General features: G+C 55.6%; 1 protein-coding gene across 15 annotated transcripts; it reads left to right on the top strand.

Annotated features, from left to right (window-relative positions):
* The first annotated feature begins 353 nt into the window (after positions 1-353).
* CAMTA2 (calmodulin binding transcription activator 2) lies at positions 354-16,690 on the top strand. Of its 15 annotated transcripts, none has more exons than XM_074320502.2 (23): positions 354-493; positions 1,769-1,862; positions 2,044-2,147; positions 3,335-3,402; positions 3,485-3,620; positions 4,213-4,284; positions 4,543-4,696; positions 5,024-5,158; positions 5,718-6,658; positions 7,332-7,458; positions 8,750-8,884; positions 10,990-11,105; positions 11,740-11,924; positions 12,229-12,307; positions 12,500-12,722; positions 12,975-13,249; positions 14,123-14,319; positions 14,604-14,787; positions 15,001-15,072; positions 15,184-15,204; positions 15,357-15,526; positions 15,692-15,766; positions 15,842-16,690. In XM_074320502.2, exons 2-23 carry the CDS (start codon positions 1,832-1,834, stop codon positions 15,903-15,905), a joined length of 3,564 nt encoding a protein of 1,187 aa, XP_074176603.2. In that variant the 5' UTR covers positions 354-493; positions 1,769-1,831; the 3' UTR covers positions 15,906-16,690. The 15 variants fall into 15 exon arrangements, with proteins under 15 accessions (XP_074176603.2, XP_019570650.3, XP_019570652.3 ...); XM_019715091.3 differs by having other exon boundaries at positions 12,948-13,249; XM_019715093.3 differs by having other exon boundaries at positions 4,198-4,284.
* The last annotated feature ends 90 nt before the right edge of the window (positions 16,691-16,780 follow it).

Here is a 16,780-nt window from a genome sequence, read left to right as displayed (position 1 = left end):
TGTCATTAAAAAGCAAACAAGTTGAACCCAGAGTTGTCTTTCTCTCCGGAAGCAGTGATGGAGAGGCTCATGGGGAGGACCCAGCTACAGTGAGTCGGGTTGGGTCCACAAAATTCAAGGAGTCACGCCCCCGGCGAGAAAAGTCCTGACCCCCAGGACAGCGTTGCTCGCCCAGCACTGGACAGCCACCCGCACCCCTTTCCCAGCCCGGGGATCACGCCAGTCGGCCGAGCTTCCGCCTCGGGAGCCGGGAATCCTGCCCCTCTGCACTGCTGCCCCCTCAGGGACTTCCCGGCAGTCGGTCGCCTAGGCCAGCGCCCCACCCGGAGCCCCACGTGTGCTGCCCCCAGGTTCCCTTTCCGACCCCCTTCCCCTTAATTGGGAGGCCCCGCCCCGTGCGCACTGACGTCGGACGCCGCTGTCAGCCGGCGCTGGGGGGGGTCGGTGTGGGGTAGAATGGCCGCTGCCGCCGTCACCCGCGGGACCCCAGGAGGTAAGAGCCAGGGCCTCTCGCCCGCCTCTCCGCCCCCGCGCCAGGGGGCGCAGCTCCACCCGCCCGGACGTGGCTCGCCGCGCCGGGGACCACCACCCCTCCTCCGGGTTCGCCCCCCACTGCCCGCTTCCGTCCTCCTCCCTCGCGCCAGGGGGCGCCGCTCGGCGTAGGGCCCCACGGCTGACCTGCCGCGCCGAGACTGTCTGGGGGACCCCCGCACTCCCGCTGCCCCTCGCCCGCCGCATGCCCGCGGACTCTGCCCCGCAGCTTCTCCAGAACATCCCTCCATGCAGACGGGAGGCAGGACCCTCCCACCTCAGAGCTTCTCCCGGGACCACCGCCCCGCCGTGGGGGGCCGTCCCCGGCCACCTCCGCACCCTGGCGGGCGGCCTAGCGCGGAATGCGCACCTGCGCCCAGGGGCGGAGTCCTTACCCCAACCCAGGCTCTACAACGCGCAGCTGAGCTCCGACAGGCCTCCTCCCCCTCTTCATCCCCGGACACCTGGCGGAGCCCGCACTGAGAGCCTCCGCGAGCTTCCATCTGTTCCCCCAGGAGGGTCCGGGCTTAGGCTGGATCCAGAGTGATAGTGTAGGGTAGGCCTGGAGGCCAGGGGAGGCAGAGGCGTTTGGGGAGGGTGGGGGGAGAGGTGGGTAGGGGCTGTCAGCCGCACGATGGAGGATGGGTAATCCTGATGGTGGGAAGCTGATTCCTGGGTGTCTAGCCCAGATAGTACTAGGCCTTGACCAACCTGGACCAGAGGGGGAGGTTAGGATCCGTTATCAGGTCTGCGCTTCCTCTTGGAAAAATCAAATAGCGATAACTCAGGGTGTGTCTTCCAAGGCCTAGCTCTACCCTCGGACTTAGATCTCCTGCCCAACCCCCAACATCCAAGCTCTCATTTGCCACACCATTCTCCAAGGACCCCATGCCCTGTGTCCCAGCCCCCAGTACCTGACCCCACCGAAGCCCCAGCCTTCGCAAGAGCCCACTGTAGGGCGCCAGCCTTGCCAGCCTTCTCCCCTCCCCCACCCTACTCTTCCTGATTACTCTCTTCTGTCGCGTCTCCCTACTCACGTTGGTTCCTGGCACCATGTCTGGTTTCTCCTCCTCCGTTCCCTGGCTCTACTCGCAACATCAGAGTCTAGCTCCTTTCTCTTTCTTCCTCATCTTTCTCAGATATCACGACCCAGTTCTGTATTCCCTCTTCCACCTCATCCTCCTCATCCTGGATAAGTGTGGGGGCTTCTGCCATGACCTGTTCTCTCCCTTCCCAGCACAGACTCCCCCTCCCCCCGGCCCCTCAGGCCGGGGGTGACCTTGCCCCTGGAGCCCTCACCATGAATACCAAGGACATCACCGAGGTTGCTGGTGAGTTGATAATCCAGGTTCCCAGTTTGAGCACAGCCTTTTTCTTCCTCCACACTGTGGTGACCCTGTAATTCTTGAATCCCTGCTCTCCTTGTCATGGGTTCAGTTTCCCCCAATGCTCTTGATTCAGCCCTTTGCCCCTGGGCCAGCACACTAAGCCCTCCCTTCTAATTCCCTCTAGAGAACAGCCACCACCTGAAGATCTTTCTCCCCAAGAAGCTGCTGGAGTGTCTTCCTCGCTGTCCGCTGCTGCCTCCAGAGCGGCTACGGTGGAATACAAATGAGGTTTTCTAGGGAGCCTGGAGGATTAGGGCCTGGTGGGCACAAGAAGGGTGAATGGGGGTCTTCCTGGGTCTGTCCACACTCCCAAGTGCAAAGTACTGTTCTGGGCTAGTTGGCTCATAGGAGAGGTCTAAAGACCAGCATCTTGTGGGAGCTCTCTCCTTGGCATATCCACCTGGGTAAAAATAATAGCTATCACCCGTAAAGTACTTCTTACAAACAGCACTGTGCTAAGCACTTGACACGCGTTACCTCGTTCAGCCCTCTAACGACACTGTAAAGCAGGCTCTGTTATCCTGTGGTCTAGAGGAGGAAACCGACTTGCCTCATGTCCTTTATCTAACTCGAGATCCCCTGCTGTTAACCCACACTGATGCTGGCTCTATCTGGAGGGTACAGTCCTGTGTTACACACCTTCTGTACTCCCCACACACAGTGCTTTGTATATACTTGGTGGTTGATCATTATTGATCCGATTATTTGATTAGAAAAGAACTGTCGGTAAAAGGGTGTGTGTGTGTGTGTGTGTGTGTGTGTGTTACTGTTGTAAATGCAGGAAGAGCTGGGGGGTGAGCAGGGTTTCATGGATCCGGGAAGGAATTTGGTCTATAGGATGACTAGGATTTCCAGACTTGGAGAGATGTGCACACGGTACTTCAGACTTGTAGGGCACTAACATTCAGGAGGTTACTGCTCAGGGCATGTTCAGGGAAGAATCAGGGGACCAGTCTGGCAGGACTGGTAGGTGCAATATGAGTAAATAGTGGGAACGTGGGAATGATGGCTTGACGCCTGGTCAGGGAGAATCTTGGAGTCAGGCTGAGGAATCAGGAATTCCTGGCAGTGTCAAACCATTGAAGTTTTTTGAGTCAGGAAGTGACACAAAAGTGGAATTTGGAGAGAGTAAAAACGTATACACTCTGAAGCATGGATGCTGAACAGCTTGGACCTGCCCCCAAGATAAAAGCCCCAGGTGGGAAGGTGAAAAGGTGGGGTTAGACTTTTGTCTGTGATAGAACCAGGAATGGAACCTAGGATTCTTAGGGCAGTGGGCCTTGCTGGATCCATATACCTGGCAGTGTCCTCCACTAGCTAGCAGAATTCAGCGGAGAGTCAGACTGAGGGGGTGACTGAGAGGCCAGGCTGAGATTATGAAGGGGACATCCACCTGAGTATCTCCACTCCTACAGGAGATTGCATCCTACTTGATCACCTTTGAGAAGCACGATGAGTGGCTATCCTGTGCCCCAAAGACAAGGTGAGAAAGTTTGTGAAGATGGGGAGTGGCAGGGGTCCTGGGTTCTGTTCACAGAATTCGAGGCGAACCCTTTCCTCCTCAGACCTCAGAATGGCTCCATTATCCTCTACAATCGTAAGAAGGTGAAGTACCGGAAGGATGGTTACCTCTGGAAGAAGCGGAAGGATGGGAAGACCACCCGAGAGGACCACATGAAGCTGAAGGTCCAGGGCATGGAGGTAAGCGAGGCATCCAGCCCATCTGCCCTGGCCCGCCCTTCTTCACCCTTAGCTGGGTTCCAGCCCTGCCAAGGCTTGGTGACATTGCCTCACCACCCTCCCAGGCACTCTTCCCTTTTCACTCACTTTGCATCAGCTGGCTGATAGCCCACTCTCTGCTTCCTATTTCCCTCAGTGACCCAACTCTCCAGGCCTTAGGCCATGCCTCCCCTGGGGGACACTGATGCCCAGTCCCCTCACCTGTTTTGTGTTTCCCTCAGGAATCCACCTATGGGACCTCTAAGCACAGGTTTCTCTTCCCCAAATCATTGCTCCTCCTCTCAGATGTGTTCTTGCCCTGCCCTCCAATTTCTAGATAGTCCCATATCTCAAACGTAGTCCTCATTGTAGGGCCCGGGTCCCCCTGTTCCCTTTTCCTATCCTTCATTGTGACTTGGGGTGCTGGGATTTTAAAGGTGTGTGAAATAGGTGGGGGTGGGTGAGGGTTGAAGAGGAACTGGTGGAAAGATTGGGATTCCTGCAAAGGGACTGAACAGAGGAAGAGTTGGGGAGCAGACTAGCCCTCCCCCCACCCCAGCCTGTCTCCTGGCAGTGTCTCTATGGCTGCTACGTTCACTCTTCCATCGTCCCCACATTCCATCGGCGCTGCTACTGGCTGCTCCAGGTAAGGACGGAAGAGCTCAGGAAGCCACCCTCTTCCTGGCTTTTTGAGGGAGATGGGGTCTAAAAGGCTGCAGGGGAAGGATGGCTAGGTTCTGAGTGCGGAAAGGAGCCTGGGAAGCGAGAGGGGCTTGGGGATGGAGAAAGCCAGACCTTGGGGGTGAGATTGGGGGGTACCCAGGAAGAAAGTGAAGACTAGGAAGCTGAGCCCCTGGACCTCAGGACCCCATGGTGCTCTGTGTATATACCTTTGTGCCCTCAGAACCCTGACATCGTCCTCGTGCACTACCTGAACGTCCCAGCCCTGGAGGATTGTGGAAAGGGCTGCAGCCCCATCTTTTGTTCCATCAGCAGCGACCGTCGAGAGTGGCTGAAGTGGTCCCGGGAGGAGCTGTTGGGACAGCTGAAGCCCATGTGTAAGGCAGCAGGGCTAGGACAGTGCTCCAAGGGGAGTGGAAACAGGGTTCTCCCAAAGGCACGAGGAGCCTGTGAGGTGACCATTTCCCTCCAAGCCAGGAGGGTGCTTTCCTGCGGGGGTGCTAGGCTTCCTGGTGAGTTCTAAGGTGTTGGAATGTGGAGAAGGGACAGCTGTGAGCTACAAATGCACGCAGTCATGAGGCTGCTGGCATCTGTTTAGCTGACCAGAAGTCTTGGAGCATCTCAGGTGCTTGGAGGAGCCATCGAGGTGCTCTGGGGACTGTTTTGTGGTGGCCCCACAACACTTCCCCCCCACTCTCCTCTAGTTCATGGCATCAAATGGAGCTGTGGGAACGGAACAGAGGAGTTCTCTGTAGAGCAGCTGGTGCAGCAGATCCTGGACACCCACCCGACCAAGCCTGCACCCCGAACCCATGCCTGTCTCTGCAGTGGGGGCCTTGGTTAGTGACCCCTGACCTTGGTACTCTCTTCCTTGCCTAATCACACTGCACTTACTCAAGCCAGGGGGATTTGCATGCAAATTTGCATATCTTTTGCATATTCCAGAAAGATGGGCCAGATGAACAGAAGCCTTCCCATTTGAGTGCACACTGGCCCCAGCTCTTTTTACTTGAGGCTTGGCAGCCCCGACTCTTGATCTATCTTCTACCCTTAGCAACTCCTTCCACTGCAGCATTACCACTTACACCCAGCCTTAGCTTTATTCCTATTTGGTACCCCCTTGTGTCTGTTCTTTTGTCCTTTTTCTATACCTTTACCTGTTTCTCTCAGCTACTCTTCCAAGCTCTCAGTCCTATCTGCAATGCCTCTCCAGTCCTGTTTTGTTTGGGGAAAAGTGGGGAAGGAGAAGCATGTCGGCTGCCTCCCAGTGGCCACAGTCAGTATTACAACTCTGGTATATAGCAAAGTCCCAGGAAATACATGAAGGCTTCCAGTAAGGGAAGGCTGGAGAAAGATGTGTCATGTTCCTTCTCTCCTTCCCACCTCTTTCCACTCCAGGTTCCGGGAGCCTTACCCACAAATGCAGCAGCACGAAACACCGCATCATCTCTCCCAAAGTGGAGCCCCGAGCTCTAACTCTGACCTCTATTCCCCATCCCCATCCCCCCGAGCCCCCTCCACTAATAGCCCCACTTCCCCCAGAGCTCCCCAAGGCACACACCTCCCCATCTTCTTCCTCCTCTTCCTCCTCTTCATCAGGCTTTGCAGAACCCCTAGAGATAAGACCTAGCCCTCCCACCTCTCGAGGGGGTTCGTCAAGAGGAGGCACCGCTATCCTCCTTCTGACGGGACTGGAGCAGCGTACTGGGGGCTTGACACCCACCAGACACTTGGCTCCTCAGCCTGATCCTCGGCCTTCCATGAGCTTGGCTGTGGTTGTAGGCTCTGAGCCCTCTGCCCCACCAGCACCTCCCAGCCCTGCCTTTGACCCTGATCGTTTTCTCAACAGCCCCCAGAGGGGCCAGACATATGGAGGAGGGCAGGGGGTAAGCCCAGACTTCCCCGAGGCAGAGGCCGCCCATACCCTCTGTTCCGCCCTAGAGCCTGCTGCTGCCCTGGAGCCCCAGGCAGCTGCCCGGGGTCCCCCTCCACAGTCGGGAGCAGGTGGGAGAAGAGGAAACTGCTTCTTCATTCAAGATGATGACAGTGGGGATGAGCTCAAGGCCCAGGGGCCTGCCCCACCTGCACCTTCACCCCCTCCTTCACCCTCGCCCTCACCTGCCCCCTTGGAGCCATCCGGCCGGGTCGGAAGAGGGGAGGCCTTGTTTGGAGGAGCTGGCGGGGCCAGCGAGCTGGAGCCCTTCAGTCTTTCATCATTCCCAGACCTTATGGGAGAACTCATCAGTGACGAAGCGCCAAGCATCCCTGCCCCAACCTCCCAGCTCTCTCCTGCTCTTAGCACCATCACAGACTTCTCCCCAGAGTGGTCCTACCCGGAGGTGAGTGTCAGGCTTCTCTCCTCACTCCTCCATCCCTCTTACCCCATAGTCTGCAGCCTAGTTCCCACGGCTGCGTTGTTCTCCTCCAAGCCTCTATTTTTCCACAAAGTGTAGCTTCTTCCCTGTTTCCACAGTCCTGACTCACCCTTTTCCCTTCCTCCCCCTTCTACGTGGTAGCTGTGGCTGTGTGAGTCCCCCAAGTGCCCAGGTTCCCTTGGGGACTGTTTCACGGGGAGGGAATTGGGGCAGCTCAGCATGGAGAAGAGAAAACACAGCTGGGATGTGACTACAGACCTTGGAAAATGAAAAGACTGTCTTCAGCAGTGAAGAAGTTCTGCTTTATGCTGCCCCAGAGAGGGAAAGGAGGAACTACAGTGGGGGCCTAAGAAAAGGACTTCCTCCCAATGATAGCTCTCTACAAATGAGTTGGTAGTCTTGGGGGAGGCAGTGAGTTCCCGTTTCTGGCAGATTCAGGGGGTCGGCAGAGAGGTTAGAGAGGGACAGATGAGCTGACCTCACGCCACTGGGTCTTGTCCAATCCCTGTACCGCCAGACTATCTAGCACAGGGCCCGCCACGGAGTAGATATTCTCGGGGTGTCTGCATTAATGCATGAGCGTGAGTGAATACACTGCAGAGGTCTGGTCACACAGCCCGCTGACTTCTGTCTGCAGGGTGGGGTCAAGGTGCTCATCACAGGTCCCTGGACAGAGGCCGCCGAGCATTATTCCTGTGTCTTCGATCACATCGCAGTGCCAGCCTCACTTGTCCAGCCTGGTGTCTTACGCTGCTACTGTCCCGGTATGGGGATTGGGAATCGTCGAGAAGGAACTAGCATGGGCAGTGAGGACTTCCGGGAAGCACTGGGAACCAGTATGTTGGGTTGCTCCTGAGAGCACAAGGACCTCATCTAGTCCTGAGGCTGAGCCCCATGGCCCCCGGCAGGCAAATGAGTCTGGGCTTAGGTGTCGAAAGGTCTAGGTTCTGGTCCGAGAAATCTCCTCCTTACCTGACCAGTGACCTTACAAACACCTTCTTTCTTGGGTCCTTGGCCTCCCCTCAGGTAAGGTCAGTCATTTGTCGCTAATGTCTACCCAGGCCTCTGGCTTAGAGTCGGAGTCTCGGGCTCTAATCCAGGGAGTTCTTGGGAGAAGGAGAAGGGAGAGATGTTAGTCTCCTCTAACCGGTCTTGGGACTGCAGGACATCGGCTTCTAGACCTTTGCTGTCAAGGACGGTAGCGATTAGCCATATGTGCCTATTGAAATAAATAAAATTTAAAATTCAGTTCCTCAGTCACACTAACCACATGTGGCTAGTGCTACGCTATTCGACAGTGCAGATAAACATTTCCATTGTTGAGGAAAGTTTGGTTGGACAGCACTGGTCTAGATGTCATTGCCAAGGCTTGTCTCTGCCTTTTTGGCCACCAACCTTGCCCCTTACCCTGCACTCAACTGTCAGCCTTACTGTGGTACCCCCAAGGGTCACCAGAGTGACAGGTTGATGGCTTTGTTGCCTGAGTGTGTTCTCCCCCAATCTCAACAACCCTGCTCAGTGGTTCATGAAAGGAAAAGCGATGAGACCAGAGAAGCTGCAGCTTGGGAGGAACAGTCTCAGGCCCTAGTCCTGGGGCCAAGCCCTGGTGGTTTCATTCTCAAGACTATAGATATTGAGACCCTGGGACATAACTCTCACTAGAGGCCATTGATCAGCAACTAACGCTCCTTCCCCCAGGGTCGTGACCTCCAGACTCTGATCTTAGGGGACCAAGGGGTTTGTTTATCCACCATGAAATTGTTTACAAGTATAGGTGTCTCTTGACCCTCAGCTTCCAGGTCTTTGTGCTGAGTAACAAACATCCTTAACTACAGGGATTAGAGTCCCAGGGGTCTCTGGCCCATAGCATGTATTAAGTTCTTGAATGAATAGAATCCCTTCTCAGTGCCAAGGCCACCAAAGCCAGGGGCCTATTCACCCACAGCAGGGGAGCTGGAGAGCTTGATATGAAATGCTCATCTGTGGCTCTGACACAGGGTGCCAGGGAAGGAGCTGGAGAAAGAGAGCCCTTCTCACTTATCCTGCCCTCCCCAGCCCATGAGGTAGGGCTGGTGTCTTTGCAGGTGGCCGGGCGGGAGGGGCCCCTTTCTGCTTCTGTGCTCTTTGAGTATCGAGCCCGCCGATTCCTGTCACTGCCCAGTACTCAGCTTGACTGGTTGTCACTAGATGGTAAGTACCTAGCCCTCTGACCCCAAGTGTTAGCCCCCACAACCTATGAGCATGACGTGCTCCTAGACCCCTCACTCAGGTGGCCCAGACTTTATCAGTCTTTTCTCAAGTCCTGCTTTGTTTGTCATTTCTAAATGCAGCAGCAAACTTCCTTCATCTCCTTTTCCCCGTAAATCTTGAAGCCATCTTTGTATGTGGGATGTGCGTGCGTGTGTGTGTGTGTGTGTGTGTACAAAGAGTGCCAAAAAATGTATACGCATTTTAAGAAAGGAAAAAACTTAAAATTGTAATACTCAATCTATACCAATAACAGAAGATGAATACAAGTCACGTTTGACTTCTGCAATTACAAGAGGTGCTCAAAGTGGTTACCATCACCGTCCAGACACTTCTGATTACGGTGAACTTCTGCTTGAGCAACGTTGACCAAAGTGTCCATTCGTACACGTTTTTTTGCACCCCCAGTATATAAGGGTTTGTGTGTGTGTGTGTGTGTGTGTACACACACACCTATAGGTGTATATATTTACATGTATACGTGTATGTATTTTAATTTTCTTGTTTTTCCTCTAATTATAAAGATAACGTGTTTATTATAGGAAGTTTGGAAATTACAAAAAACCACAAGATAGAAAATGAAAATTGCCTATATTACTACTCAGTAATATCCACTACTTGAATACCATGGTATACTTTCTCATACAAACACACTTTCTTATACAAGCACAGGGACACATGTACGTACACGTATACGTGTGTGTATTTATTTAAATCTAGAACTGTGTTTGTTCTTTTTACTGGTTATCCCTCCTGTGGCTTTGAGAATTGTATTTCTCTGCTCCTGCTTCTTTCTCAAGGTTTGCTCTTCTCCGACTCCTCCTCTGGGTGTCTCTGTTGTTGCCTCAGTTCTGCCATCATCCTGTTGAGTGCGCCTGCCTCCTTCCATCCCTCCTTCTTGCCCTCATGGGCTCGCCCTTAGCTTGCCTCCCTCTCAGAGCTGCCTCCTCACAAAGCCCGAGTGTGTGTGTGGGTTTCCAGCAGCCAACCTTGGAATCTTGCCAGGTCTCCTAGTTCTGTTGTGTCCTGCTGTGACTGCTCCTCACCTTAGTTTCCTGTCCCTGCCTAATCTGTGTTGGGCCATCTCTTCTGTGGGTCGCCCCATTCCTTCTTTCTATTTCTAGTTCTCCTTGGACCAGGGTCTTGTCCGTCTTCTCTTCCTTGTTGCTTGACAGTCCCCAGCTCTCCTTTGTCTTCTCTTTCTTCTCACTTTGTTTCTCCTTCCTGCTCTCCTCTCTGTGGTGCTTGGCTCTCTGCTCATCATTTTCCACCCTCCTCCCCACCATCACTTCTGTACCTTCATGCCCTCCTGTCTGGCATCTCAGACCATCCCTGATCCCCACCCTGTTTCTCTGTGCCTGTTTTCCTATGGCTCTGATCCCCTCCCGCCTCCCCTCCTTGTCCTTGTATGATCTCAAGAGGGGACAGATATAGCTTGGGATGTGTGTGTGTGCGTGTGTATTCGTGCATGGGCTGGCGGGGAGGAGGAGGAATGGACATGGCTATCCATCTCTGTCACCTTCCCTCCCTGCCATCCTCTTTGTGGACAGCTGCGGGGGGCTGGGAGGAGGGGGTGGTGCTTTTCAAAGCATAGTCCCTGAGCTCTTTTGGGCAGTAGGTAGCAGAGAACAGGGACCCTGGAGTCCTTCAGCCCCAGCATGGGGGACAAAGGTAGCGTCTGGGGCAAGAAGAAAAGACAGAACAGCTAACCTAGGAAAAGACTCAGGGAGCGTGTGTGTATGTGTGATCTGGGGCAGCTCCAGGCTGGATGCCAGGTGGGAATTCCTACTGTCTCTGTGTCTTAAAAGACACAATTGTGGTTCTGGATTCTAGTCCTAGGCTGATAAGTAGTATTAAGAGGATTAGGCTTAATGAATCTTGATGAGCTGTTTTTCAAAGGTGGGTGGATAAAGGGACTGTTGTTTTGGAGAGGAGGAAAGAATATAGTTTTGTCGTCACCTCCCAGATCCTAGGATAGGTCCAGTTCTGGTGTTGAGGGCATCATCTAGCCCCTGCCCACTCAGTCTCCCATACCCATTCCCCCTCAGACAACCAGTTCCGGATGTCCATACTGGAGCGACTGGAGCAGATGGAGAAGAGGATGGCAGAGATTGCAGCAACTGGGCAGGCACCCTGCCAGGGTCCTGATGTACCTCCAATCCAGGTACTTCCATGACGGAGGTCTATAGTGGAGAACAGGGGGAGGGTCTTCCTTAAAAAAATGGCTCTGGTGTATGACTCCTCACTCTCCCGGCCCCAACCTCCTCAACTACCCCTCCTCCCTAATCCCTGACGTCACCCGGCTCCCAACCCCTCCCTGTGGCAAGAGTGGCTATTCTGGGCACCCTGTTGGCATGACAGGCTTCAGACTATTTCTGGTCTGAAGAAGGGTGGAGGTGAAGGAGAGGTTGGGGGAGGGGATCAGGAGGGTTGGTGCTCAGCACTCTGTGGGTCCTGAATCTCTAAAGGAAGAAGACTGGGAGAGGACTCTGGGTTCTGAGGGGGAGAAGCCATTTGTGGATATGGCACTGATCTGAGCTGACAGCACAGCATGGGCAAGGGTGTGTGAGGTCTGGCTGCCAGAGGCGCTGGAGGAAGTTGGCTATGGGAGTGGGGGACACCCAGAAACTCAAACTGGAAGAACCGATGGGCCATCCGCGGTCTGGGTGGTGGGAACCTGGAGTGGGAAGTGTGGAAAGGGGCAAAATTAGAAGCTGAGACGGTGTGGGGTGGCCAAGGCCATCCCAAACCAAGGGACCAGATGCTCAGGTCTCTGCATAAGGGTGTGTGTACTGCAGGATGAAGGCCAGGGGCCCGGGTTCGAGGCACGGGTGGTGGTCTTGGTAGAAAGCATGATCCCACGCTCCACCTGGAGGGGTCCTGAACGTCTGGCCCACGGAAGCCCCTTCCGGGGCATGAGCCTTCTACACCTGGCTGCTGCCCAGGGCTACGCCCGCCTCATCGAGACCCTGAGCCAGTGGCGGTGAGCAGGGGCAGCAGGGAGGGGACTGGGCAGCCACTGGGACAGCAGTGTCAGGGGACTGAGGAGGACCTGGAGCCCTGCTAACAGGGAGCTGGGGTCACTGTAGGAGAAAGGAAGAGGGGCTGGAAGAGCATTTGTATTGGGGGGGAATTTTAATATCCAAAGTTACGACGACTTCTTGCCTTCCCTACATTTGTTAATCACTGACTGCCTCATCCCACTGACCATAGTGCTTTTAGACAACTTGCTTCCCTGTCCCTTCAGTTCTGATGTTCCCACTCTGTCCCTTTCCCAAACCCTCCAGGAGTGTGGAGACTGGAAGCTTGGACTTAGAGCAAGAGGTTGACCCACTCAACGTGGATCATTTCTCTTGCACCCCTCTGGTGAGGATGCTGGATTCCTGAGTGCATGTGGGGCAGTGAGAAATGGGGAGGGTGGTTTAAGGGAAGACCTCCTGCAGGGAAGGAGTGGGGAGGGCAAGGGACTGAAGACCTGGCCACCTGGAGGAAGGGCCCCAGGCCTCACCTCCACCTCTGCCCTCCTGCTCCTCCCATCCTCTCCCTGCCCCTCCTCAGATGTGGGCTTGTGCCCTGGGACACCTGGAAGCTGCTGTGCTCCTTTTCCGTTGGAACCGACAGGCACTGAGCATTCCCGACTCTCTGGGCCGTCTCCCCCTGTCCGTGGCTCATTCCCGGGGTCATGTGCGCCTTGCCCGCTGCCTTGAGGAACTGCAGAGACAGGAAGCTTCAGCAGAGCCCCCACCTGCCCTGTCACCACCCTCCTCCAGCCCCGACACTGGTGAGGGTTGCCCCTAACCTTTTTAGGAGGGGGATGTGGGTGGGAGGATAGGCCAGGGGAAAGCTGGAGAGAAGGAGACAAGTGTGAGGAGGGCAACTGAGGAGGCAGGGATGGGGAGGTAATACTAGCAAGGACATGGAGATTGAGTGCAAGGATGGAGCAGGTAGGCAACCCAGGGATGGGAGATGGCTCCTGCTGCCCTCACCTTCTTCCCTCACCTCACAGGTCTGAGCAGTGTCTCCTCCCCCTCAGAGCTGTCGGAAGGCACTTTCTCCGTCACATCAGCCTATTCCAGCGCCCCAGATGGGAGTCCTCCCCCCGCTCATCTGCCGACTGCTGAGATTACTATGGAGGAGGTGCTCCCAGGCCAGCTCTCTGGTGCCCCGGAAACCCCCATATTCCTCATGGACTATGAAGCCACCAACCCCAAAGGGTCCCCACCCCCTCCTCCTGCTCTCCCACCAGCCCTGGATGTGGGGGCTGCTCCAGAAGAAGCCGACAGCCCACCAGCTGTGGACGTGATCCCGGTACTGCTTATGTTGATGGAATTAGGAGGGCTAGAGAGTGGGGTGCGGGGGTGAGGTGAGGCCGACTGGCCCTGAAACAGACTGAGTCTGGCTCCATGAAGAGACAAGCTTCTTGGGGAACCAGAGTGATGGAGGGAAGTTGGGACGATTATGGAGGAGAGAGATTGCCAACATGGAAGTATTTGGCAATGACCTTTAGTGAGGAGGAGGCTTGCACATGATAAAGGCTAAGAAAGTCTTGTGGAATGAGTGAGAGTGCATCTTAAGTGTAGCAGCATACTTCTCTTCTAGAACCTGGGGATGTATCTGCTTTGAGAGACTCGTAGATTAACTGGGTAGCACTCGAGTACAAAAACTTAAGAGACCTGCACAAGGGAGGCTGTTGCATGTGGACAGCAGGAAGTGCTGCTGGCTTCAGGGTTGGAGTAAAGGCAAGGCTGGAGCCATTCACTAGGTTGTTATGTGGTCAGTAAGCACCGAGTTGGTTCTTGGTGGGGTGGCAGGCATGGCCAAGCCTGCGGGTAGGTTTTCCTGGCCCACTGCCACGGGGCAGCGACAGTGGGACAGTGGGCAGCTGGGCTGGAAGGCCAAATCCTTCATTTGCTCAGCTCTTGAATCTCCATTTGGAGTATGTCCTTCCTCTCCTATATTCTCCACATCTCAACACACATGGCAGGCCAATAAATATAAATGAATGAATCTGGAAAAGTGGCCGAGAAAGACAGGGTTAGAAAGGACAGCAATCCCTGAGGCCTCACCGGCTGGTAGTGAGAGGAAGAACAAGACAGGAAGTGGCCTGAGTTTACAGCTGTGGCAGGGCAGCAACATTTGGCAGTTGGGGCCCCTGAAGGCTCACCCAGCTTCTTCATCTAGGTGGACATGATCTCACTGGCCAAGCAGATCATTGAAGCCACACCAGAGCGGATTAAACGAGAGGACTTCGTGGGGCTGCCTGAGGCTGGAGCCCCAGTGCGGGAGCGGACAGGGGCCGTGGGGCTCAGCGAGACCATGTCCTGGCTGGCCAGCTATCTGGAGAATGTGGACCATTTCCCCAGCTCAGCCCCTTCCAGGTGACCAGCTCAGGACAAAGCCTCCGGATTCTTCTTCAGGGGAAGGTGGGAGGGAGGAAGGCAACTTCCCCATAGGCAAAGCTCCATTCTGGCAGAGTCCCCAGAGCCTCTGAGAAGGGGGTTGGAACTGGCTAATGAGCTCTGAAGTCGCTCTCTCCGGGCTCTGTTGCGGGGGGGGGGGGGGGGGGGGGGGGGGGTCGGGGGGGGGGTCTCTCCACAGCAATCCCTAGCCATGAAGCGGGACTTTGGATACCCCTTGACTTGCTTTCTCCTTGTCCCTACAGTGAACTGCCTTTTGAGCGGGGTCGCCTGGCTCTCCCTCCAGCGCCTTCCTGGGCAGAGTTTCTTTCTGCATCGGCCAGTGGCAAGATGGAGAGTGATTTTGCCCTGCTGACATTATCGGATCATGAGCAGCGGGAACTGTATGAGGCAGCCCGAGTCATCCAGATGGCCTTCCGAAAGTACAAGGTCAGAGGGCTGGGGGGGTCTCAGGATGAATTACACAATCTCGAGTCAAGGGAGACTGTGGGCTCCCAGGACTTTGGGAGGAACAGCAGTCATCCAGCCACACAGGCCTCAGATGGGGTGAAGGGTCAGGGGACCCCAGGCAAGAATGGAAGGACAGGTCACACATCTATTAGGGGGACCCTTAGGTGCTAAGACTTCCTTTTCACCCCTTAGGGCCGGAGGCTGAAGGAGCAGCAGGAGGTGGCAGCAGCTGTGATCCAGCGCTGTTACCGGAAGTACAAGCAGGTGAGATTCCCCCCTCAAGAACACCCACTAACCCACACTCACACACATGCATTCCAGCCCAGAGCATCCAGATCGATGCTGGAGCCCTAACTCCCCTTCTCTCTCCACAAGCTGACCTGGATTGCACTTAAGGTATTAGGCATGAGATCTGGTGTGAGGTTGTCTGTGATGATTCAGCCTTTCCATGAGTGATTAGAGAAAGACATCAACTGAACTTGGGGGGATGACCCTGAGGGGTTTGGGTCTCCATTCCAGGCTCTTATTCCTCCTCCCCACCCCTGCAGTTTGCACTCTATAAGAAGATGACCCAGGCAGCCATCCTGATCCAGAGCAAGTTCCGAAGCTACTATGAACAGAAGCGATTTCAGCAGAGCCGTCGAGCAGCTGTGCTCATCCAGCAGCACTACCGCTCCTACCGCCGCCGGCCCACGGGCAGCCTGCCTGCTCGCAACAAGTGCGGCCCGCCCTTAAGCCCTGTGCCTGCCCACTGCCCAGGGACCCAACTCCCAGCTCACTGTCCTGGCCCCTGCCCTTCCCTGCTAGGGTCCCCTATGGGGCTGAAGGCAGGGGATGCCTGAGTGTTGTGTGAGGTCTCCTCATCCTTTCCGTCTTCCACCAGAGGCTCCTTTCTCACCAAGAAGCAGGACCAGGCAGCCAGGAAGATCATGAGATTCCTGCGGCGTTGCCGACACAGGTACTCATCCTTTCTCCTGTTGTCACCCCACCAGATCTGCTGGTCTCTTCTGATGTCTTCTTTGTCTCTCTGCAGGATGAGGGAATTGAAGCAGAACCAGGAGCTGGAAGGACTTCCCCAGCCAGGACTGGCCACCTGACCTCTTCACGCCTTTCTCACCACCCTGGGGGCCGCTTCTTGCAGTCTTAAGGGAGAGGGCTCTCTGGGGGAGGGGGAGCCCCCTGTCGGCAGCTTTCCCTGTCACTTTAGTTGGAGCCCTTCCTAGGTCTCCAGCCTCCACCCCTCCAAAGTGCTGAACTCCCTTTCCCACCGCCACCCCCAGCTCCTCCACCTCTCTGCTCTTCCCTCTGGGTCTTGCCTCCTCTTTTGGTCCCCGGGTCCAGAAGACCCACGCCCCACATACCTGCATCTTCAGCTGTGACCTCCAGAGCCCTGCCTGCCCCTTCTCCACATCTCTTTCCCTGCCTGCACCCACCTCGACCCCTTCCTGACTTGCCTTATTTATTTGTTCAATGCGTCTCTGAATGTATCCGCCTGGCCCCACCTCTGCCTTCGCTGTGCGCGCGCCCCTCGTGTTTCAGGGCTGACCGTGCCCGCACCCGACTCCGCATGTTTGCGTCTGTTTCTTCCCTTTCTGGCCTTGTCTTCCCCCCTCACTCCGACTCTGGCCAACCTAGGAGCCAAAGGGGGGCTGTATATAGGAACACGTTGCGGAGTCCCGCCCCGTCCCCCGAGGGGAGGGGGCTTGTACATATGTAACATACAGAGTATAGTGAAGAATCTATTTAAGGCGCCGCGGGGAAGGCTTCACGGCCGGACTTGTGGTTCCCGAGCGCGGCGGGGACCTCCTGCCGGTCCCACGAGCACTTTCTACTTGTGCATGGGCTTGATTTCTACAAATTGCCATTAAACATCGCTGCACCAGCCAGCCTCCGGCCTCTCTCTGCGAGGGGGGGGCGGGGACGGGCGGGGCGGGGCCTCAGCCGGCGAGAGGCTGCTGTGGGTTCTGGGCCG

Source organism: Rhinolophus sinicus, chromosome 12 (assembly GCF_057876585.1).
Source record: "Rhinolophus sinicus isolate RSI-liver-muscle chromosome 12, RSI-T2T, whole genome shotgun sequence".
NCBI lineage: Eukaryota > Metazoa > Chordata > Mammalia > Chiroptera > Rhinolophidae > Rhinolophus > Rhinolophus sinicus.
Note: the sequence above shows the minus strand (reverse complement) of the source record. Positions and strands in the feature narration are given on the sequence as shown.